Source organism: Lontra canadensis, unplaced genomic scaffold, assembly GCF_010015895.1.
Source record: "Lontra canadensis isolate GAN:19392208 unplaced genomic scaffold, GSC_riverotter_1.0 scaffold82, whole genome shotgun sequence".
NCBI classification, from domain to species: Eukaryota; Metazoa; Chordata; class Mammalia; order Carnivora; family Mustelidae; genus Lontra; species Lontra canadensis.
In genome coordinates, this window is record NW_022631076.1 from 832,888 (window position 1) to 857,474 (window position 24,587).

The 24,587-nt window shown below is 49.5% G+C and overlaps 1 protein-coding gene across 1 annotated transcript in view; it reads left to right on the forward strand.

The window, feature by feature from the left end:
* The window catches only part of ALPK2 (alpha kinase 2), a 116,016-nt gene that overhangs the window by 62,644 nt on the left and 28,785 nt on the right, over window positions 1-24,587 (forward strand). The window contains 5 exon segments of the mRNA XM_032882406.1: window positions 14,010-14,684; window positions 14,686-17,230; window positions 20,639-20,786; window positions 24,076-24,203; window positions 24,314-24,349. Of these exon segments, the coding sequence (XP_032738297.1) occupies window positions 14,010-14,684; window positions 14,686-17,230; window positions 20,639-20,786; window positions 24,076-24,203; window positions 24,314-24,349 (3,532 nt within the window).

Sequence of the window (24,587 nt, forward strand, 5' to 3'; positions counted from 1 at the left end):
CTCAACCTTGGTTTCTTTTTTTCCTCTCCTACAGCTGATTCAGTAACGAATTATCATTTTCTTTTTATTTTGAAAAATAGACTTTTTTTTTCAGAACAGTTTTTGACAAAGTCGAGCAGGAGCCACAGACAGTTCCCATACGCTTCCTGCCCCGCACGTGCACAGCCTCCCCCGTTAGCAACATCCCCCGCCAGCGTGGGACGTTGGTTATGACTGATGAACCTCCACTGACACACCATTATCACCCAGAGTCCACGGTTTATGACAGCGTTCACACTCGGTGGTGTGCGTTCTGTGACTTTGGACAAATGTATAGTGACGTGCACCCACCATTATGGTACGTGGTTCTATTTTGTTTTTAAGAAAGGGAGCGGGAAGGAGAGAGAGAGAGCAGGGAGAGGCAGAGGGAGAGAACCTTAAGCAGGCTCCACACCCAGCACAAAGCCCCTGACTTGGGTCTCAATCCCACGACCCTGAGATCATGACCTGAGTTGAAATCAAGAGTCGACTGAACCACCCAGGTGCCCTTGTGCTTCCATTTTTTAAGGAAAGGGCTGTTTCCTGTATCCCATATATCGAGCTATGGTCTACCAGTTTGGACCAAGCGGCAAACAGCCGCGATTGTCACCCCGTGAGCCCCTTCAGCCTCGTAGCCCTAACCCCGTGGAGCCTCTACTTTCAATACCAAGTTCCAACACAGCCCCCCATGGCCAGGGCCTTCGTGTCCCAGATGGCATCCTGGCAGCCTCGCTGCTTATCAGGCAGGCTCTTGTATCACTTTAAAAACAACAAGCCAGCCCGCCCCCGAGCTGTCTATCAGGTTACTCAGGACAAAAGAGGACACTTCCCAGTTGTCTTTGAGGTCACAGGTTCCTGGGCTTGGGAAATCAGATGTGCAATTGAGGGCTGGAGCCAGGCTGGGGGGAGCGACTGCTTTCCCCTTGAAAGTGAATTTTTATCGTAAGATGTCTAAGGACTTACATCTGAAGGTCAAGGTTCAGCAGGAGCATCTGTCCAGAGTCAGGGCACCTGTGGCCCACTCCCTCAAGGATTTGGGGCTCATATAGAATGGTGCTTCTCACGTTCTCACCTGCACGCAGGTCACCTGAGAAGTTGTTGGAAAGCAGCTTCTGATTCACCAGGTCTAGGGCGGGGTCTGGGATCCTGCATTTCCAGTAAGTTCTAAGGGATTTCCAGTGACCGCACTTGGAGCAACCAAGGCTTTCCCCAGAAAGTGCTCGATGTGTCCTGCCTTTCCCTTCCACCCTCTGCCATCACACTCAACTGCCCAATAGCTAATATTAGCTCGTGCTGATTGTGTTCAAATATGTGCCAGGCACTGTGCTAGGACTTCGGTGGGTTAGCTTACTGAATTACCTCACAACCCAGCAAAATACATCCTGGGGCTGTCCGGGCTCTAGGTCGAGGTGGGGGGTGGCGGGGGCGGGGTGGCTGGTAGGGTGCAGCCTGGCTTTAAACAGAGTCTGGCTGACTCCAGGCCCTCAGCCCTAACCACATTTCATAGCCTCCTGATTCCGTGTTAGGTCCGAGCTCCTTAACTGTCTTTAGAATGAAAATAAACTCTGATAACTGCGGATGCCTCTGGTGAAGGCGACTGAGTGGATAGCGGGGGTAGGAAGGGCACTTCCCGGTCACGCATGCCCGTTCCCCGTGTACCTTGTGAATGTTGTACTGTGTGTGTGAGACCTACTGCGATAGAGTGATGAACACTTTGAAAAAAACTAAGCCCGTGGCCTTCATAGTCACAAACATAAACCACTTGGGGGGCAGTATCAGACCGGTTCCCAGGGCAAGGGCACCAGATATCTTTCTCCAAACTGGGCATTCGGCATCATTGGTGAATGGGTGAAGGTTCTTCAGGCTCTAGCCATAGCCTTCCCATCCTCTTCTAAGACCCTCCCCACATGCTACTGCAACAGTCTTCCTAAAACCTGAACCTGGGAATATCATTCCCTTGTTTAAATCGACAACACCTTCCTGGCTCCAGCCAAAGCTTGGTGGACCCTCTCTCTATAGGACTAAATCTGAATGCTTTGAATGACACGTATGGATCTCCATATCCCGGCGGTAGGCTCTTGCCAAAGTCTCCCGGCTACCTTGCCCTTCCCATGAACCCCATATCCTAGTCATTCCAGATGACGCGGGGAGGGGGGCTTCCCTGCCCCAGTGTCTTATTCATGCTGTTTCCTTGACCTGCTCTCCCGAGGGCACACTGGCTGATCCCCTTCACCTTCTCTGCCTCCTTAAGTGGAAAGTAAATTCCAAGAAGACGGTCTTTGGCTGCTGATGTCCTTTTTCCAGCAGCTGTGATGAGGCCTGGCACACAGAGAGCTTTCTATAAGTGTTTGCTGAATAAAGGAATGAAAGAATTAAGAAACATAAAGGCACGGGCAGCCCATAAATGGATTCTGGGTCTTTCCCTGATATGCTGGTCCTTTCCCCTCTCCCTGAAGGAGAATTCATTTCCCCCATAATGTTTTATTCCTCTCTGCCAGCATTTACCTTATAGTACAGCTGTGTGTTCGTTCAACTGGGCCGCTACCATGCAGAGCCGTGTGGAGACAGACTCTGGGTCTGATTCATCCGTGAGTGCCCAGGACAAACACAGCGCTGAGTTAAATCTCATTCGAGAGGCAAGACAAACATGAACAATCATTTTCCCCCGCCCCCTCCAATCTGCTGCCCCCACCGCATTTGCAGAGCTGAGGAGGGGGAAGGGGGCGGGCGGGTGGTAAAATTACAAATTCCGTAAGTTCCCCTTTCTGCTGATGCTTGAAAAATTATCTTTCTGAGTCAGCACAGGTATTTTGATATTTGCCTTGAGATTTCGGGCTTTTTTTTTTTTTTTTAAGTGATGGTTTAAAAACAAGTGCTTTCACATTTACCATCAAACTGATGGTGTTGGGTGGGAAAATAACCATCATGAGAACCGCTCCTTCCCTCATTGTTCACGCGCCTAGCTCAGGGTCCAGCTCTGACAGTAAATGCAAGGAACTCCCTAGTCACTGCCTGTCCATCAGCAGCTCGGAGAAGGTCCAGCTCAGGCCTGGCCTGGTCCCTGGAAGGACATTCTGAAGTGGCTGGCACTGATTACAGGGGTCCAGAAGCCGGGCAGCGACCAGGGATAGACTCTTGGTTGTACTGAATTCCACCCTCCTGACAGACACCTTACCACGGAAGCAAGTGGGCCCTCCAGAAGAGAGCCAGCCTCCCTAGAGCGATCCTGTGGCTAGAACATCATTCTAAATCTCAAGTCCACACTACCTGTCAGGGTGCAAAGCCTCAATGCTGAGCCAGCTGGAGACTATGGGGGAGGGAAGGCCAAGAGGACAGGCCCGGAAAGGAATGGGTTGCTGTAGCAGGTTGAAAATTGTCCTCTCAAATGTATGACCACCCAGAACCTCAGAATGTGACTTATTTGGAACTGGGGCTTTTGCAGATGTAATTAGTTAAGAGGAGGTTAAAAGACAGGAAGGATTCTTCCCTAGAGCTTTCAGAGAGAGCATGGCCCTGGGGACACCTTGATTTCAGGCTTCCGGCCTCCAGATCTGAGAGAGGAATGCGTGTTGTTCTAAGTCACCCACTTGGTGGTCATTTGTTCCCATAACTCAAGGAAACCAAAGCGGTCTCCAGGGGTGTGTCCAGGCATATGTCTGAAAGAAAACTTTCCGTTTTTCCATTTCTGCCTCCAGGACCCACTTCCAAAGTAGCTCAGGAGATAAGGGTTGCCTCAAGGGTGAGGTGAAAATGGTCAGAGGTTGTGCTGAGGAAAGCAAACAGCTAGAAAGAAAAAGGCTACTGTTCTTACTTTTGTTTAGGCGGGACAATGATTTTTAGCTGGATTTTGTTGAGAGAGGAGCTTTCTAAATTCCTTTCTTCTCAGATTAGGGAGCCGTATGTCTGTACACACAGCGGGAGGGCGTGAGGGTTTGGACAAACGTACAAACATACACAGCCCTTGGAAGGCGCCCTTGGAGATGCTGGGACAAAAGGCTGACAGAGTCAGGGCCCGGAGGGACGCGTCTGCCCAGACTTCACACCTCCTGGTATCAGGATTCTGCCTGCACCAGCTGAGGGAAACCGTGAGCACAGATCTTTCCCCTACTTCCATTTTGGGACATGGAGAGTAGCCCAGCACCCATATACCAGTGTGGAAAACTCAGACACCAGCTCCCACAGGGGCAGGAGCAGAACTAGGCAGAACCAAGGACCCTGGAATCCCCTAAAACAATGTTCAAGTTATTGGATCGAAGGCAGGCCTAGGCAGAGAGAAAACTGTTACTCCCCACACAGTCCTCAGCTTCCTACGTGTGACTGAGAGCTCCAGAGGAAGACAAGATCAGTTCTAGAAAAACAACAGCAACAACAAAAACCCAGGGCTTCCATGTACGCATGCTTCAGGGAAGAAATACATGAATTTTCAATCCACCGTCAGGACAAGTATCAGCTTAGAATATTTTCTGCTCTCCTGGCTCAAATCATTGCACCGAATCCCAGACCTTGTCTTTCTTCCTTGGGTCTCCCAGCATTTCCCTAACAACTTCAGCTTCCTGAAACTTCTTTCTGAATCATTCTGTTTCCTCCCATCTATAGTGGGAGAGTTGACGTTGGTGGCTCCCTGAATTTCCGGCCTAATCACCACATTCCTCTTTGCTCTCCCCCTGGCCTTTGATTTCCTTCATCTTTACCGTGCAGGGGTTTGCAGCTTAACCCTTCCACCGCACGTTCTAGCCGCACAACGCTGTATCCGTAGTCACTTGGACATGGCCACCTTCAGTGCCTTGTGCCCACTGGAACAAGTATGCTGATTCTTCTGGACAGTCTTGTTTGGAACCTCAGTCGCTCTCGGTAAAAACAAGAGGTGCTTCTCCCTCTCTCTACTCAAAAAAGAACGGATGGCTTCAGTTTAGATCTAAAGAAGACTGAGCCCAACCAAGCAACCAATTATTAGAGATGAAGACGTACATTTTAGTAGAATACATGTTAACCAAAGCACAGGACCCTTGGCAACTTTTCAAGTAGCAGATCAACATCTCAACAGAGAACGAGAAGAGACCCATACTCCGAAGGCGCAAAACCTTCCTGGGTTGGCAAAGACACCCTGACCCAAGAACAGACTGGATGGATTTGACCTCTTTTATTTGACCTCTTTTCTGCACACCTGCTGTGTGCCTCGCACAAAGATGAGTAAGCCTACCTAGGAAATTTTGCTTCTGCTGAGCAAAGCTGTCTCTGAATCTAATCGGGTACTATGCTGCTTGCTGGGTATCTATGCCCTTCTAGAACTGAACTCTCTGGGGAGACATTTTCTAACCAGAAGCCAAACCTGGGCACAGATCTCTCCTGCTACTTAAAAGAGACAGATGGCAGAGAAAGGACTCTTCAAGCCCCATGCTTACCTTTTCTCCTGATTTTTGGTAATGACCATCCAAGACAAGTGACCTGCCTATATTCACATTTATATTCAGATTTTCCATGTGCCCAATGCCATCTCAGCTGTGCCCCACGAAGCCAGGCTGAACAGGCAAGGTAGGAGTGTCATAACCATGACAAGTATTTCCTGTTTCTAAAGTTTACAAGAACTTGCTTTGTACAGTGTATTATTTTCAGGGCAGTAACAGTAATTGCTACTATGTCGGTTTTGATTTTGCTCACAAATTCTAAAAACTGTAAAGAGAGAGACTGATTTGAAAATGCTCTCCTAGAACCTGACTAAGGGTTCATTGCCCCCCACCGCCCCGTTATTCCATCTGAAATCTTCATAGACGTTTCGGGCTGTGGGACGCAAACAGTGCCACGCAACTCACCCCCTGCTTACAACCAATAGCAGGAATTCAGTCCGAGGCTCCCGTGGGCCCCGGGGAGGAGACTGACGGTCTCGAGGGGGTCTGGAAACCCCTGCAATGATACACAGAACCGTGTAGGTAAAACAAGATTTGGGGGAAGAAGAAGAAGCCGTAACTTTTCTTAACTCCAAAAAGCATTAGCTAGCGCTCTCCTAGCTCACGGAGAGGATTAGATCTGGAAGCTTGACGAGTCCAAGGGAAATCCAGCTCTAAGGAGAGGGTGAGGTTTAAGCCCCATTTCAGCATTTGTGATGTTTACAAGGCAGCGGGACATAGAACACCAGGGACGTCCAGGTCAAGAGATACCCTCCAGCCTCTCACTTCACTGTGGAAGAAGCTGCCTCCGAGGGGCCGGTGACTTCTCCAAAGCCACTTTCCGTGGCGCCGCAGATCCAGGACCCGAGCCAGGTTTCCGGAGGCTCGGTCCTCCATCTCGCACCGATTCCACTTTCCTTTAACCTTCTCACCCAATTGCTGTGTCCCCAAGACTGCAGAAAACCAAGAGACTCTTCAGAAAAGGAATTTGAGAAAAATCACGGCCCTTCCCAGCTCTGTTTCCCTTAGGATTACATAACTCCCCGCCAACCTCCAGATACTCCGGGGCAAGGATGAAGGCTGCTTTTCTGACTCATTGTGCTTGGAAGTTGAATACGATGGAGGTCTTCTCGTGTGTTGCGATAGCTGGTGTACTTGTCCTTAACCTTGCACAACCCCAAGTCCCAAAGGTGTACTTTTCTATGACATTTTACAGATGTTACCTGTATTAACATATGTAAAGCACTTAGCACAGTATCTGCCCCATTTTAAGGGCCACACAGGGCTTAGTGATTGGTAGTGATGAGAGCACCTGCTTCCCAGCACCTGAGAGGCACGAGAACAGGTGGATCTGACTCACATGCCGATGGTCCTTTGCTCACACCTTGTTTCCAGGCAGAGATTCCACCGAATGTACAAGAGGCCCTTGGCTCTAGGAAAGGACATGTGTTATGGAAACCCAGTTCCCCCCAATAAAAAGATCCAACTGGCATTTTACCAACTCTACCGCTTTTCTAAGAAATCAGGATGGGATTGGAGTGCCAGCCGGCTGCAGATTCCTGGTCTCTGGGAGGGAATGGAATGCAAAGGAGCAGGTCGATTGACAGGGGTGTTCGGGATCACGTTTCGGGGTGAGGATTTCCGACAAGTGTCCTCCACATTCTTCTGTGTTATTTAACCATTCAAAGCCTTTAAGTGACGCTCCTTTCTGGGCCACCCAGCAACTCCTAAAAATAAAGTCAAGTTCTGAAATATTCTAGCTTGCCCATAAGCTTGTTTGGACTGGACTCAGGGCTATTTCAGGGGTGCCACCCCAGGTGGTGTGGATTCGCTCTACCGAATGACTGAAAGGCTGAATGACACTGTGCCCGCATTGGGGGCTCAGCAGACACTGAGGAAAGGGGAGCCGCGGGGCGAGGCTGCAGCTGCCCACGGTGGCCGGGAGAGGGGAAGGGCCCGTTTGATGGTTCCTGGAACCACAAGGAGGTGGAAATTGATGATGCGTGTACAACTGGGGAAGAACATGGTGCTATTTATGTCTAGGCCAGATAAGAAAGAAAGGGCATTTAAAGAACATTTAAAAAGAAGCAGGAGTTAGAGAAAGAAAATTATCCACCCCTCCAACACAACCCCCCAACCCCGCAACATACACCCCCCCGCCCCGCTCCCCGCAACCAGCACACATCAGCCTCTGGCAGTGTTCCCAGCTGAAGCAAGGATCCGAGTGTCTTGACCTTCCTGGCCCTGGGGGGTTGAACTTGGCCTTTAGAACCTTGGCCTCTCCTTTAATGGTCCATCTTCTCACATTTGCCCATTCCCCTCCCCCACACCTTCAAGATCACCTTGCCTCGGGCCTTTTTGATCTCTTGGCACTTAGACCAGCCCTTCGAGTCCCCTTTCCAGGAGCCATACCCTTGCCCTTTGTGACATCAGCCATCATACTAATGTCTGCCCAAAGCCATCCACATGCCTCCAGAAGGTGTCCAGGGCCAACCTCACATGCCCTTTCCTTCATCCCCCAGCAATATATTTTCCTCTTGTGTCTATAGGAGGACTTTTAGCCACAGCAAACAGAATGGCCAACTCTGGCCTCAGACACGAGGACCTTTGCCATTCATTTCACTACAAGTGTGGGTAGAAGGTCTCACTGTTGTCCTAGTTGCTCAAGGATGCCTGTGAGCTCCCAAGTCTTTTCTCTCACTCTGCTCCACTGGCCACAGATTGTTGACTTTCATTTTTGTGCTGCTGTCCTCTTCCTGGCAAGAGGACAGCTCAGCACCAGGCATCACAACTTCGTGACAGGAAGAAGGATGGGGGGAGGCAAGGCACCTGCCCTATCTGTGCCTTCTATAAAGAAAGCAAAAGCTCCTCCGTAGTCCCTTAGCAGAATGCCCCTTGTGTCTCATTAGCAAGAACTGACCCCTTGGCGCCATCTCGCTATGCATCTAGCTGTTTATGTGGTTTTCCAGCTTTTTTGGTTGGAGGTAGCAGGGCAGAAGGGGGTTGGGGATGCTGTTGAGTTAGTCAACCGCGATGCCTACTGCATCTGCCACACACCGCTCTGTAGAGAAGATACCCAAGACTGCAGAGAAATGTCCAAGAATTATCTGAGAGTTGATACAAGTAACGTAAGGGTGCAACATCAGGGGGTGTCTGGGTGCGACATCAGGGGGTGTCTGGGTGGCTCAGTAGGCAAAGCGTCTGACTCTTGATTTCCGCTCGGGTCATGATCTCATGGGTCATGAGATCGAGTCCACATCAGGCTTGTGCTCAACAAAGAGTCTGCTTGAGATTCTTTTTCTCCCTTTTCCTCTGCCCCATTCCCCTCTCACACTCTCTCTCAAAACAAAAAAAAAAAAAAGAAAAGAAAAGAAAAAGAAAAAAGAGTGCAACGTCTGGTCTTCACATGGCAGGGACTGTATCCGTGGAGTTAGAAGAGGAGAGTTAGGTGGTGACCTTGTTTCCTCTCCTGCAGCAGCACTGATAGCTCAAATCTATCCATTTGGCTGTTGGCTAGCCTTGTCATAATTGTTATTTATCTTTTCCATGTACATCTTGTCTCTTCAGCGGGATCATAAACTCTTTGGGAAGAGGGATCTTATCTCTTACCACCTTCTACTGTTAGCGACTAAATTAGTCTCATGAACTTTGTTGACATTGAGGACACTCTTGTAAATGAAGACGAGTGTAACTCTGAACATCATGGGGCAGATGAAGAGACGTCACAGCTTTCCTAAGGGATCCTCCTCGGGAGGCCACAGTTTTGAAAAGGCCGGCGAAGGAAGCAAGGCGTTTACAGAAGGAGAGGGTGTTGCTAGAGAGGGGGCTGGAAAATGCGGTAGGAGCAGAGGGTAGGTTTTCAAGGGCAATACTGCTTTCAGTACGACGTTTGGAAGTGTTACTAAATTTGGTTCACCATTTCCTTTCCTTGTCTTCATTCATGTGTTTATTCATGCAGCAAGTTAACGGAGCCCCTACTGTGGGCTAAGGTTCTGGAAATTCAGAAATGAATAACAGAGTCCCTGCCCTTAGGGCTTGTGAGGAAGCTGGCAGATGAACAAGAGGTCCTGTTGCATAACAAGGACCATTACAGTCTTCTACCCTAAATGTCTTGGGACCCCGGGAGTGCTAGCTTTCACATTAAGCAGGAGTTCCCAGCCTCTTGGTGCTGTTTGCATGAACTTCTCTTGTTAGAAAACTCAAGTTGGAAAGGGCTTTCCAGCCAGCCAGACTTGGCTTTAAATCCTGGTTCTCTCATGGACAGTGGGATCTTGGGGAGATTTCTAACCCGTGAATATCAGCGACCTCGTGTGTCGGTTCTCAACGGACTGCCCCTCGGCTCCCCGTGCGCCCTTCCTGACGTGCTTACTGAGAAGGGAAGTTCATTAACCATTTCTCTGTTCAGGGAAGCCCCGTGTGAAGTGTTCTCAGCAGAGGGCGCTGGAAGGACACTGCGGGAGGAAGACGATGCTTGGCATTTTTAGTATGGAGTGTGTGTGTGTGTGTTTTCACCCCGCAGAGCCGGCCCAAGCACGGGGCTCAGGACATGGCCCATCTGCTACCTTGTAGCCCTGGCCTAGGGAGGATCTTCCTGCAGGCCCCTCTCCTCGGGAGCCAGAACTCTGCCTGGCCCCCTTTGCACCAACATCTGGCCTCCTGCAGCCCCAAGTACACGGGGCTACCATTCCCTGTGTTTACTCCTGCCACATGTCACCCACCCACTGTGAAGGCCCCAGCGCCTGCCCCTGCCAGGGCCTAGACCACCGCTGCCTGCCTCTGAGCTGAGTGCTGACTGCATGCCCCTGCCCACGTGTGAAAGGGTGGTCTGTGGCTCACCCAGCAGTTCCAGACCGACTCTGGCCTGGCTAACCCAGTGAAGTTCTCTGTCATCTGGCGCCTGTTTCAGACCTTCTCCAGCGGGGTCTGAGTAACTTAAAAGCTGCCCTTCCTCGGTGCTTTCCTCTCCTTAGAGCACGGTGGGGTCTCCCCTCCCCCTAGCTGACAGTTACTCTTTTATGCAACTAACAACTGTAGATTTCAACCTCCCTTCCTGGATGTACTGTGTGGTTGCCGTCTCCTGACTGGACCCAGGCTAGTCACCTCATCTGTGAAGAAGACACGATAGCATCGGTCTTTCCGATTTACTTAACCACTGAAATGAGAAAACCTATGCAAAGTCCACAGCTCACAACTCTGCTCACCAGTGTCTCTCAGTTTTCTCTTGGTCCTGGTCACTACTTTCTTTTCACAGACAACAAGGGAAGCTAATGTCAGCCAGAGCCAGGGATTCGACAGGATGGTGCCGACAAATGTGTGGTTAGCCCTGGAGGAGGAGACTGAGGGTCAGAGAGGCCTGAGAGGTTACTTGGGGTCATATATACAATACTGTACTGAGCTGAACGCAGGTACCCAGACCTCGGAGTCCACACTTCTCCCACTGCACTGGGCGTCCTCCTGGAACCCCAGACCCTCCCCATCTTTTCACCTGAGTGAGAACAGCTTTCTGGCCACCAGCACCTCTTGAGTTTCAGCACTTACTCTATAATGAGAACAGCCGAGTGGCAGGAGAGTCACTTGCCGGGGTTCTTTCACAATGACCTCCCTGAGAGATCTCCTCCTAAAAGAAAGGCCTGACTCATTTGAAAGGTGTGAGTCTGTGGTTTCCCTCTTTCTCTGAGTCAGTCTCTGAATGAGACCCAAGGAGCCTGCCCTTGGAACTGTGTCTCAGCCTTGACGAGCATACACTGGGCTGTTAAAAGGTCCACTTTGAGAAAATCCCATTGTTTCAAATAACATTTATGGAATTTCACATCAGCCGTGGACTGTTTGTGTGGCTTGTTGCCTGGACATAATTTCCAAAAGGCCAGCAGTCTTTGTTATTCTCACTGATGCTTCTCTGATGCTTAGAATAGAACTTGGGACATAGTAGATGCCCAGTAAACGTTTGTCGAGTAGATGAATTTACAGTCAAGGGTTTGCCATACTTCTTTACCTATGTGGGGCTTCACTAGGCTATTTTAAAATGGGACTTTATTTTCAAAGCAAGAGAGGGGAGGAGAGAATATACACTAACAGGAACATGACTGTTCTGGAAATCAAGGCAAGATACCGTGGTTATGCTGATGTATCTCAATGACCAAACTCTCCCTGATCAAAACTTATTTGTCCTGTGACTCACCCACTCCAGACACCAGTGTCTTCTAGGTGTCAGCCTGTAACTCTGGTTTTTTTGTTTGTTTGTTTGTTTTTTTTTTTTTTTTTTGTAATAAGCAATAATGGGTGGTTAAAATCCCAGTAAGCAACATAGGGCTTTTTAGTGGGAGCCCTTTGGGAAAAAACTGTCCAATGCCTGGCAGAGAGTTCTACACAAGGCAGCTACTCCATAAATGTCTGTTGGCACTGAGGATAATGTGATGAGGACAGGATCTTAAAATAAAGGACTGACACCGGTAGCAAAAATTCAGGCCAGGGAAGAAGGCTCAGGAGAGGGTCATGGTGTTTTTAACTGGACAGTCTGCCTTCATTTCTCAAGTCATGACCAGGAAGCTACCCCAACTTTCTTTCTTCATATTTCAGTATATTTGTACTACAGCTCATTATGAAAAAACTGAATGAAAAAGGCAAATGAAAAGAGCATAGAGGTTCAGGTATAGAGGTGAAACCATACGCATCTTAAACTTCTTGACACTAAGAAGAAAAAAAAAAAACAAACACCCTTGCTTTGTGTTTCCCAGAAGTGATCTTCCTTGTTTTCTCTTTTCCAGTTTAAGGTGATGGGGGATATAGAAAGAGAGTAAGTACATTTTTCTTTTTAGAAACACCGGGATGTGATTCAGTAGTGCTCCGGCTTCTGGTTAAAAGACTTTTAAAAATAGAGTTTTCCCAAAGTCAGGAGTAGACGGGAAGTCCAAAGCCCTTCAGCTTGTAGAGGTTTCATGGGTGATGTTAGCTTGAGCTCCCTGATCGTGAGTGGTTCATTCATTTACTCCTTCTTTCAACAAGTGCTTCTGGTGCACCTGCTGGGTGCTAACCACATAGAATGGGAGCTCCTTCCCGACGGGCAGATTGCCTGTGCTCTATCGCACTACCAGGGACACTCCCTGATATGCTGGAGGAGGTCAAGAAACATTTGTTGAATCGACGATGGTCCTAGCCCTCATGGAGTGTATAGCACAGGAAATGATACTGAGTTTCTTCTTGTTCATGAGGCCCTTGTATGCCAATAAGATCAGAATTAAATGAACGTCAGGGTGGGTTGAAGGAGGAGAGGAGAGGGGAATCACTGGTGACAGCAGGCAGCCTTGGGGGAGTGTGGGGGGCGGTGTGCCTCTGCTGGTCTCTCTCCCACTAGTAGTACGTAAAGAGATTGACTGCAGGGCAGGAAGACCCAGGATTCTCCCCTGTGGTTTCTGGGAGTGAGCCTCGGGACTTGGAGGCACACTGTGCCCAGAAACATTCCAGGTTGGCTTTGTTATGCCCTAGGAGACTCTGTCTCCTCTCCTCTATAAGCCCAGGTATCAGTTTCTGTACATTCTAAAGGGGTTGCTCTAAAGCAGGGGCCCTGGAGGCAAAGACAGAGGTACTTGCCAAAATTTAGCAGCAATTCCCTTTTTGTTGCCTGGGCATAATTTTGACGTGTGTTGAAATAATTGATGAAATTAAAGTTTTAAGAGTAAGAATGTAGTCTAAGATCTTGTTGCTTCCTTCAACAATAGCCGATATCATACAACAGTCAGGGTTTAGACCTCACAAAGTGATTTTCCTCCCTCCTGACTGCCCTCCCTCCCTTCCTCCATCCTTCTCTTCTTCCCCTTCCCTTCCTCCCCCTCCCTTCCCTTCCCCTCATCCTCCTTCTCCCTCCCTCCTTACCTCCCTACCTCCCTCCTCCCTCCCTCTCTCCATCCCTTCCTTCCTTCCTCCATCCGTTTCTCTCTCTGTCTCTCTTCCCCTGAATCTTCTATTTCTCATGGGCATGGTCTGCCTGCCACGGGACATCTGTTTTAAAGTGGAAGAGGCATTGTAGAATTCTATAACCTTCCTGGGGCAGAAATAATTGGAAGCTCTGGTGACCAGACATAACCCCATTACTTCATTAGAGGCAGGTTCAAAGGACAGGCCTTCCTCTGTTCTTTAGTAACATTATTAGCCAGCAGACTGTCCTATTTTGGGGACAAAGTTTATTCATTGCTACTTTACAAGCCTTGTATATTTCATTTGTTAAGGTTATGTGAAATGTATCTTTCTGGAGAGATACACACAAGCTCTGGTGGCTTAACTTGATCAAAATAGTTTACATTCAATTTATTTCTGTCTTTTCTCCTGAGAGACAAGAAAGCATCATCTGATGACTGTCGGAAGGCTTTTTGTTTAAAATGGGGAATTTGACCAAGGGTCCCCTGGAACATAGTTGCTTAAATGTGCATTTCTCCAGGAAGTCTCTAATAGCTAGAGAGGGTCTGGGGACCGGCGTTTCGATTTCAATCATTCCTGCTACTCCTCTTGTCCATTATTACAGTCATCGAGGATTAACATTCTTGGGCTCGCAGGAATGCCCAATTGTGGGCTCTCCTAGGAACAAGTCTATTAATATCACTTTCATCTTCCTAGGTGCAAATTCAGGAAACAGTCAGGGAGAGAGACTTTCTCAGCCAGCTGCCAGCTTTCTCAGATCCTGCTGGGGAGCAGTCTGCATTTGCTGGGACCACAACAAATTCCTTCCCCAATGCAGGAGGGATCGATGAGGAAGACGCATCATTGGCCCGATACTTGGAGCTAGGAAGCTGTACTCAATGTCCACAACACGGAGAAAAGCAGAACAGAAAAGACCATGAACTTGGAGGTTCCTGGACAGAACTAAGATATGAGCTGAGCATCCCAGATGCCCATAATGAAAATACATCCCCCTGGGAGCTGTCAGTGCTTCTCCCCCAAGAGGGCAGTGCTGACCCCTGGGAGCCCAAGGCTCTCTCTGTTGCTTCCCCTGAACCCGAAAAGCCCAGCCTCACCCTGGAAACTCCATTCGATGAGCCAGGGGGCAGGGAAGCAGCAAGCGTGTTGGAGCGTCTTGAGGCACGAGACCAAGGAACACGGGACACTATGGATTCTCCTGCTGGAGCCTCAGCTGATAGATATTTGCCTCCGGAAACTTGCTACACGGACTTAGAGCCGGCGGAGATTCAAAGCAAAGTATCTGATTCACGTTCTCCTGATAACGAGACGCCGGGCATCCTCTCCCACACGCAGCGTTCTGAGCTCCCACAGCGCCCGTGCAGGAGCAGCAAGGGGGGGGGACTCTGCTGCGCCGCCTCTTTTTACCAGTACTTTTACCTGGAACATTTCGCAGAAGGCCAGCAAAGGTGGCACAGGGGAAAATTTAGCAGAGACGGAGAATGTCCCCTCCGCGCTGGTCTCCACAGTCCAGCCTGGCCGGGAAAGGCCAAGCCCTGGCAGCTCCAGAGGGTTTGAGGAAAGACAGCCGTTGTGTTCTGAGAACAGCTCTTCTGTGCAGTTTCCAGAAGGCGGTGACGAGAGCCCCAGGACCCGTGCCCCAGACACTGCAGACACACCAGCCGGAAATGGTTTGGTTGTGATGTTTCCTCCTGAGAAGCCGGTGTCTTTAACTGCTAATCTTGAGTGTCTTCAGGTGACCAGGGAAAGTGAGGACACATCGACCGTTACCATGGCCACCAAAGTCCACCCAGCCAACTACCTCCCTGTTTCAATCGCGGAGGACAGTCACACCAATGGTCCCAGGGAGAGTTCCCCTCAGGCTCCGGAAGGAAATATTTGCCAGCTTCCTTCCAGTGCACAGTTGGGCCATATTTTTCATTATTCCACAAGGGCATCTCTAGAAGAGCCCTTTGGCCTGGCTCCCGGGGGGCCAGGAGTCCACATCCACGTTCCTCAGCTCCCAGGAGAGGGTTTCTGCCGCACTCCCCCTCTTCAGACTGATAACCATTCTGGAAATAAGAGCCTGGCCGTGGACGGAGCAGGCCGGAGGAGCCTTGAGGAGCATTTCCAAGACAAAGAAAGTGAAACGACACAGAGGATCCAGCAAGAGAGCTTACCCCAGAAGAGTTCTCCTCCTGAAGATGATCTCCAAGAAAGCTGGCCCAGGATGCCTGTTGCCCAAGGGCAGATAGTCCCACTGTCCTCGCACTGCTTATCAGCAAACTCCAGGGAGGAGAGAGGACAGAGCTCAGGCGCGGGGACTAGCGTGTGCGAGGCGGCTGAAGCCGCTGTGGAAGTTGGAGGTCAGGCTCCAAGCCACATTTCTCCTCTCTCTGATGTCCCCCCGGAAGAGTCCAGAGGGAGCAGACCAGGGCTTTGGGAAACAGGAAGCAAGCTGAAGATTATAACTCTGGAAGCTTCCATTCCAGAAGTCTGGCCACCCAGACAACAGCCAGGTTCCGAGTACAAGGAGCTGGAAGCGGGTCCCACGATTCCTGACAGGGTCTGGGCTGTGTGGGACGTTCTCAAGGCTCACGGCCCTCAGGCTGAGTCTGGCTCAGCGCTTGCCATTGACAGAGAAGCGCACGTTCGTGGACAACCAGCCGGCCGCGCACCCTGGAGGAGTCTTTCGTCCGGGTGTTTGAGCCAACCCAGACTCCTAGAGTCATCAGTGGATCCTGTGGACGGAAAGGAATTAGATGTCGCAGATTTGCTATGCGAGCCTTCCAAAACTGGAAAGAGGGAAAACGTTAACAGTGTGAGCCGAAACCGAGAGGGCAACCGAGTCCAGGCGGATCACGCTGCTTTCTTTAAACGGTTTCTGACCCGCCCGAAGGTCGTGGAGTCCTCTGTGGACCCCCCGGGTGCGGCAGGTGGGACGGTGTGTGCCCAGGCTAAGACGGAGGGGCCTCCAGCGTCCTCCGCGCCTGTCGTCAGTGAGGACAGCGAACGGAATGCTGGGCCCATGGGCCAGAGACCGGCTGTCCAGCCCCCTGTCTTGCAAGTCCCGAGTCCTGACGAAGGTCGGGGAGCACGTCCCCGTGCACGTGGAATCGTCCAAATTCAAGAGGGCAGCGAGAGAAGCTCCAGGGAGGCTGAACGCAGTAAAAACGACAAAGCAGAGTCTGTTTTCCCCACTTTACCTCTTTCTGATGGGCCTGCAGTGATGACTCACGCCTGTGATGGAGCAGATATTCGCGACTCCTTGGGTCAAATTCATGACGTCCCTGAGAAGGGTGTAGTGGGGCCCAGAAACCACCCATACGCATTTTCTGACTCAAAGGACAGAGGAGCCGTTGAGAGCGAGTGTGGGAAACATTCACCCTCTCCCAGTGCCCTCACTCGGTTGCCTTTTACCGCCTGTCCTGAAGGAAACATCACAAACTTTTCAGAAAGACACAAAATCCAGGAACCTACAGGCGAGGAGCCCCACACCGGGGAAGCCACATCCACCGGCGCATCGGGCTTGCCCGCCGTGACCTTGGCCTCCACTGCAGGTGGATGTGTGTCAGAGAAAGCTCCCGAGATACTGCAGTCCCCATGCCAACAGGGCTCCAGCCTGGGCTCTGGGCGAAAACCCAGGGAGGAGAAGCTCGGGCACATGACCGCCCAGACCCTTGGCTTCCCGAAGTCCCCTGCAGCAGGGAGTGGCTCCGGGGAGGTCAAGAAGCAAGAGGCTTCAGGGAGAGGACCCTTAGCGGAGGGCGTGAAGAAGAAACTTCTGTCCAGGGTGGCCGCCCTGAGGCTGCGATTGGAGGAGGAGGATGTCAGGCGGAGTTCAAGCTTTCTCAGAGGGATTCCTGCACCTGAACCACCTCCATCAGGCACAGACGAGAGACAAGACGCGGAGGAGCCGCCTTGCAGAAGAGAGGGAAAAGGTGAGGCTCTGGGGCTGTCGCTCTTAGCGTTTGGGCTGGCGAGCCGGAGGCCCAGCTCCTGTATGCAGATTGCCGGGCTCTACCTCCAGAGGTTCTGATTCAAGTTTCGGGCTGGAGAAAGTGGCTTCTTTCTTTCTTTTTTTAAGATTTTATTTATTCATTAGAGAAAGAACACACAAGCAGGGGGAGAGGCGGAAGGAGAGGGAGATGTAAGCTCCCCGCTGAGCTGGGAGCCCGATGCGGGGCTCCACCCCAGGACCTGGGGATCATGACCTGAGCCAAACGAAGGCAGACGCTAACCATCCGAGCCACCCAGGTGCCCCGAGAAAGTGGTTTCTAACAGGTCCCCAGGTGATCTCCAGAGAGAACCGATAGAAGAGGCTGCCTGGAGGTAGATTTAACCAAGGGAGCGTGATTAAGATGACTTTCTGTTTAATTATCCTTTAAAAAATATTTTAAAAGATAAACAGAGGCATTCATCAGTGTAGCTAATTAGTATAATTAAATAGACCACATACTAAGCAGGATTTACAGAAATAAACATTTAGGTACAATTTGGGACTCTCCTCTTTAATTGGTGATTTTCATTAAAAACAGCTTAATTGAATTCTGGATTTTCTTCCAAACGTGAACATAAAATTTCTTTCCAACTTACCCTTCTCTTTGTCTGAGTCTAAAGTGCCCTGGGGGCTCCGTTCCAGGTTTCAAACCAACTGAGTCTCAGAGCGCTATAAATGCCGTCACCGCTGCTTTTGCACTGGGAGTGCTGCCTCAACCCCAAACTCCATCCCTTAACCCGAATTTTAGCCTCTGTTATTTCAAAGCTCTTCTTTCCCTCCCCGTGGGTGGGAGGAGTCAAAAGAGAAGACACCGCAGCCAGTGATGCCATCTGCGCGTGCAGGATCTTGATGCTGGGGCCCCCTTAACCCTAAGGGGGCTTTGCTCCTCCTGCCGGAGTTTTCAGACCTCCACACTGATGCTCCTTATTCCTGTGGACACCGCGTGGCCCTCAGCGCCTGCTGCAGGCAGGATTCAATACAAAACTCCCTTCAGAACGTTTGGGGGCATCCAGCCAGGTTTCTAGGAGACGTGTTTTAAAACATTTAAAGTTGGGGCACCCAGGTGGCTCGGTCGGTTAAGTGTCTGCCTTCAGCTCAGGTCATGATCCTGGGGTCCTGGGATCCAGTTCCAAATTGGGAATCCCTGCTCAGTGGGGAGTCTGCCCGTCCCTCTCTGCCCCTCCCCAGCTTGTGGCTCTCCTCTCTCTCTCAAATAAATAAAATCTAAAAAAAAAAAAAAAAAAATCCAAAAAACCACATATTTAAAGAGGATGGAGCGGTATTTTATAAGATTTCTAAAGTGGTTTCAGCCCGAAGGGAAATGTCTATTTGGAATCCTTGTCCGTGGTTTTTCGAGTTTCTGTAGGAACAAGGACGCTGCAGGTAAGCGCAGACTGGTGGAGCTTGTGCTGGGTGTCCCCAAGACCTCCTGGGTCAGCGCAGTGTTCTTCTGGGAGGGAGGCTATGCTCTCAAACCACAGACCGTGCAGGGAAGGAGTTAGTACGTGGGGAGGGGGGTGCAATGCCTCAAATGACTCAAAGAAATAAAACTGAGTAACCTTTCCTGGGGACATTCAAAGCCTTCTATTCTAGTCTTTCTACTCAACACTTTGCCCAAATATGCACAGAAGAAAAACCTAGCCACACTCCCAGGCTTCCTTGTAGCTCCTTCATCACCATCCCTCCCTTTCTCCCACCCAAAGAGAGGTCCTTTCGGAAGCCCCGAGACCTCTTGTCCAAGCCAGCTTTCTACTAGAAAGCTTTCCGGGACCCTCATTTCATCCTGCTGCCCACTGTATGCCCTTCCCTCTGTCCCCCCAACTTCCTGTGTTCAGAACTTAGAATGCGCGGTGGACAGGGTTGGCTGCTTTAGGAACATTCAGGTATCCACAAATCATCATGAAGGCTGCCACTGCATAGAGTTGGAAGGGCCCTTGAGGAATTAGGTCCCAGAGGAGGAGGCAGGCTGGCTCTGGACCAAGAGTTTGAGACCATGGGCCTCAGGACCTAGCACACCTAGCCCCATCGGGCCATTTGCACTGAAATGGATGTTGCCATCGATAAGCCCTTGGTATGTTTTCTCTCTCCCATCATATTGTCAGTATCTTCAGCTACTTCCTAGTTGGGGGACTTATTCCCTGATCAGCCCATTCACTTTCTGGGAAGAATAAGCTTTTAAATGTGTGTTCTGTTGCCCACATGTCTGTTGGTGTCAAGGAGGGAAGAGAGGCACCTTTAATCCATTGGCGACTTCACAGTGGGATTTGCGGGAAAGGGGCAAACAAAGAGTCAGCATTGAGGACTTCTGGCTTGGCGGTGGATTACGTCATGTTTTGGGTTATCACAGCTGCGGGGTTAGGGAAATAGGTTTGCAGAAGATTGAGACCAGGTTTCCAGTAACCTTATGGCCAAATCACTCTGCCCACCTGGCTGGGTCTGCCGTCCTGTCCCGTTCTAATGTCTGTCCTGCCGCCCAGTGGCTGGCCTGAGTAATGACACATTTCCCCATCGGGCAGGGCGCTCATCCCGGATTTAATTAAAAAATCGATGTTCGGGGCGCCTGGGTGGCTCAGTGGGTTAAAGCCTCTGCCTTCGGCTCGGGTCATGATCCCAGGGTCCTGGGATGGAGCCCCGCATGGGGCTCTCTGCTCAGCGGGGAGCCTGCTTCCTCCTCTCTCTGCCTGCCTCTCTGCCTACTTGTGATCTCTGTCAAATGAATAAATAAAAAAAGTGATGTTCAAAGAGCTCAGGCTAACCCCCGAATGGTTTCTTGCTCGCTCCTATTTCATTCAAGAAGATGCTTCTCTTTTGCTAATGAAATTGATGTCGGACATCACTGCACTCCATTAGGATATTTTCAGCGAAGACAACAGATCAAGGGGAAAGATGGATGAATGTTATTCACAGATAACCCACCCAACTGGATTTTATTCTGCTCCTAATCCCCAGCTCTGATTTTGACCTGGACCATCTGGTGATCCTTTAAAAGCATCTCTGTTTGGCCCAGGTTTATAGGCTAGGTATCCCCAGCCCCCCCCCCCCCTCTTAAAAAAAAAAAAAAAGTCTCTCACATTCTATTTCACTTTGTGCATTACAGAGCTCCCTCATGCAGTGTTTCGTAATGAAAAATGAGGTGGATTAGTTCATTTTTCTGACTGTTTAAGTATGCCACTTCTCCCCTCAGACACTTGGCTTCCTCATCCATGAATTGAGGGTAATAATTATTATCCCTATTTTGGGGATTGTTGTCAGAATGACATGTGATACAATGGCAAAGTCTCTTCCCCACCATGAAGTCTTTCTTTGCAACTGTTGTAAGAACACTGACCTGCAAATCTCTCCTTCACAGCTCCGATATTACTGAAAAAGATCCAAGCCGAGATGTACCCTGACCACTCCGGGAATATTAAATTAAGCTGCCAGTTTGCAGAAATTCATGAAGATTCTACTGTCTGGTGGACAAAAGATTCAAAGTCAATAGCCCAAGTGCAGAGAAGGTGCGCTATTTGCCCGGTCACTTTTCACTGCTGTTGCATGTTTCACAACTTAGTTCTAAAAGAAAATTATTATAGGAAGTAAAAAGGGAAACTGAAGTCGAAACCCCACACCCAAAGTATCCAAGACGAGTAAGTAACCGAAGACAGATGTCTAGACAGAGAAAGCCGTGGAGGGTTCTTAGCCGGGCTCTGCCATCCCTGAGTTTGGGGGCCTCAGGAAGTCAGGAAACTTTTCATGATGTTTCTAGAATCAGGGAAACGGGTCCGATCATCTTCTAGTCGGAGGTTCTGTGGTCCCAAGAGTACAGAGCTCTCTTCTGCATGTCTGTGAATTTGGCTGTGTTCTGTGTCTTAATTCCCATGAGCCTGGCAAATTTCAAGGCTAAAAATGTGAACCCAAAGGAAAAAGAAAAGGAAAATTACCTCTCCACCCTGAGGTCATTGAAAGTAGCAGCTTGGAGGGTGATAAACAGCCCTTTCTGAGATGGGAAAAGCTGTTTATTTCTGGGATGGAGAGGAGAGGAGGAGGGGAGAGAGAGGAGAGTGAGAATCTGCCGAGAATTCCGGTGTGGAATGAACCTGGCGAACGGCTTCCTAGAGCGCTGTGCGGGCAATACACGCTCGGGTGAACTGCGCACCTGGAGCTTCATCTGACACACCTGAGGGGGCGTGGCTGGTTCTGAAACAGACCAATGGGCTCCGTGGAAACACTGTCACTCCAACAGTTCTCAGGTGCTTTTTCTGCCAAAGGAGGTCCCTGTTCAGCTCCCTGAGTCACGGAGGTTCCTACCCCCTTCATCTCGCCACAAGTAGCCTGAAAAAGGAAGGACAACCTGAGAGCTTTCTGTCGAATTAAATCAAATGGGTCCGCTGGGAACCCATGTCCGGAAATTAGGTCCCAAATGCAACCACGGCAGATTTGAGCTACAGTTTCTTTGCCATGACATCACTCCAGAACACTAACTGGGTTGTGATGGATGGAATCATGTTTGCTGCCTAAAACGCTGCGATCATCCCGCCTGTTTTATGTATGGCTTCAGAAGAATTTTAATGGAGAATAAATGACTTGATTTTTAAATCAAAGCCACTCCCTAGAGCTTTATAGAAAGGAAGCATTCATTATTCATTTAAAAAACTTGCTGTAGTTGTCAGCCAAGGATAATTAACCAGTGGGGGTTTCTGCCATCTTGCTCTGAGCTCAGAATTGGCACCGGAATCCTTTGGGTCTCTTTTCCATCTGAGATGTCTTTAGAAAACCCAGCCTCCCTCTGGGGAGCATTTGGCAACAGCAGGCTTGCCCTGTACCGGTGACACGTGGCCAAGTCTTTACGTTCTTAGGGGCGCTGGCTTCACTCCTTCTTGGCCACACTGACTTAGGTGCACTCCTTTGCCTCTTCTGTGGTATATGGGGAATATTTGGGAGGCCTACGTCCTCTATATATCAAGAAATCATTTACATTAGTTCAAGTGGCTTTTTAAATGTTATCGAATTTCTTTCACCTTAATTCCAGTCCCTCCAAGAAGTATCTCACTGCCTTGTCAAAACATCATTTCCCAGAAGCTGAAATCTCTCAAGCAAGTATAATATAAACACATAGCCAAGACCTCTTTCAGCTCATTAAATAATGAAGAACCAGGAAGATGATAAAGCCGTTCAAAGGAACATTTGAGGAATGGAGATTTATATAGTCTGTTGGGCAAATCGATAATACTTTCGCAAACAGGTACAAAACTGGTTAATATTTGACAGGTAATAAACACTGAGGGTTATCTTTTCTCCTAGACAGAGCTTGTAAGTTGCAAGTTAAAAATGTCTCTGGGGGTTCTAGTTAAAACAGCAAAGTCAGGCACAGGAGCATTCTCCCATAATTAAATTCTCCTTGGTGAGCCCATGAAACTGACATGTGAAGGGCAGGAAGAGGCCTCCAAGGTTCTCTGTCAGGTGTCAGAGGATCAGGGAATTTGGGTCAGAAGCCACAGAGAAAGACACCGCCCCAGGCCTTCTGTGACTCAGCATTTCACAGCCCAACAGGAAATCTTCGGCTCGTGACTGGGACTGTCCACTTTCCACCACCATGCATTCAGGACGCCTTCAGAAGCTCTCTCGGTGGACAGTGTATTATCATTTCATGGGCTTTTCTTTTAAGCCATTGGTGCATGAAACATGTGTAAATCAGAGGCTTGATGTCCGCTGAAAAACCAACCGAGTGTCTCTACTTCAGGGACTAAGCAACTGAGACAGGATAAGTGGAATCTGGGTTTGAACTGTGAAATGACCCAAAACTGAAACAGACAAACCTGGTGAATGTTTAGCAACATTGTGGGAAAAAACTGCAACAATATTTAATGTAACTTTTTGGCCACAAAGTAAGTTTTTAGTGTGAGACTTTGGAGTGAAGACTGCAGCGTTAGCCATAATTCCCATGATCCCAGGTTTGAGGGGAGTGATCCAAATCACTTGAAGAGGCAGCGTCATGAGATCAAGGTGAGGACTCCAGACTCAGGCTTTCTTGGTTCAAGTCCCAGCCCAACCCAGCTGTGGGAACTTAGGTCACGTGCTTGACCTCTGTATGCCTCAGTTCTCTCATCTGTGAAGTGGGGATAGTAATACCACTTCTCTCATTACATTGATCTGTGTGTGACATGAAATAGACGTTTAAGTCATCAGTACGATGCCAGGTGCATACCAAGTGCTAGTACACGTTAGCTATCATCATCATTGTCACCACCGGTTTTTCTGTTCACAGCACGGTGCCTGGAACTTACAATGTTGAATGGGTGGGAGTGCGGATGGATGGCTGGTATTCAGTCCGGGGGTATCCTATTTAAAAAAAAAACAAACCCTCAGCCACGTGTCCTTATTTACAGCAGAGACCCCCTTTCTCTTGTCCCTTATTGCATCTGTGTTTAGATTTGGGTTTGGAATTTTCAGGTCTCCTTCAAACACAGGCACCTGGATTGGTAACATAATTGAGGTGAATTCTGAGCAGAAATGTTCATGACAGCCCCCAGAATCCACATTTCTGGTTCTTTACTAGCAGCAGCCAAACCTCCCAAATGTTTCTGTCTTAATATTGCATGTTGGAGCGAGGATGTTAAGCCAAAATCGTGCTGATCGTCCCCTCAGATTAATGAAGGATTTCAACAGCTCATCGAGGTTTTGTTCTTTAACCAACCGACTGGCCCAAAACATGAGGGCAGGGAAGCATGTTTCTTTCTCCGTGAGTGCATTAGAAACCTCCAACCTCAGGACGATGAAGCGTTCAAATACTCATGTCCCCTATTGCAGGGCGGGTGACAACTCCATTGTGTCCTTGGCCATCATGCAAGCTGGTCAGAAGGACCAGGGCACCTATGACTGCTCCATCAAGAACAGTTATGGAAAACTGACCACTGAGTTTAACCTCACGGCGGAAGGTAAGCCTCGGAGGCTCGGTTTCAGGCGAAAACCGTGAGCTCTAACTCCCCTGCCCCCCAGTTCAGAATGCCCATGCGCACTGAAGGCACTCTCTCTCCTTTTATTCTAGTTCTGAAACTACTCACGAGTCACCAGGATCTGAAAGGTAAGCCAGTCGTTGGTTGTCCAAGGACGTGGGCCCTCCGCAAAAGCATGAAATAGCTCCTGGAATCAAGGGTAGAAGCAGTATTCCTGCTGACTCTTCCAACCAAGTAGGAGAGAGCGCAGGAATGACTGAGACACGAAAGACAATTTCAAGCTGGTTGCAGGCCTACCGTTAAGTGCGGGAGGTGACGACTGTCCGGAAATGTTTATGAAAGATCAGACTGCAGGTGTGGTGCTCC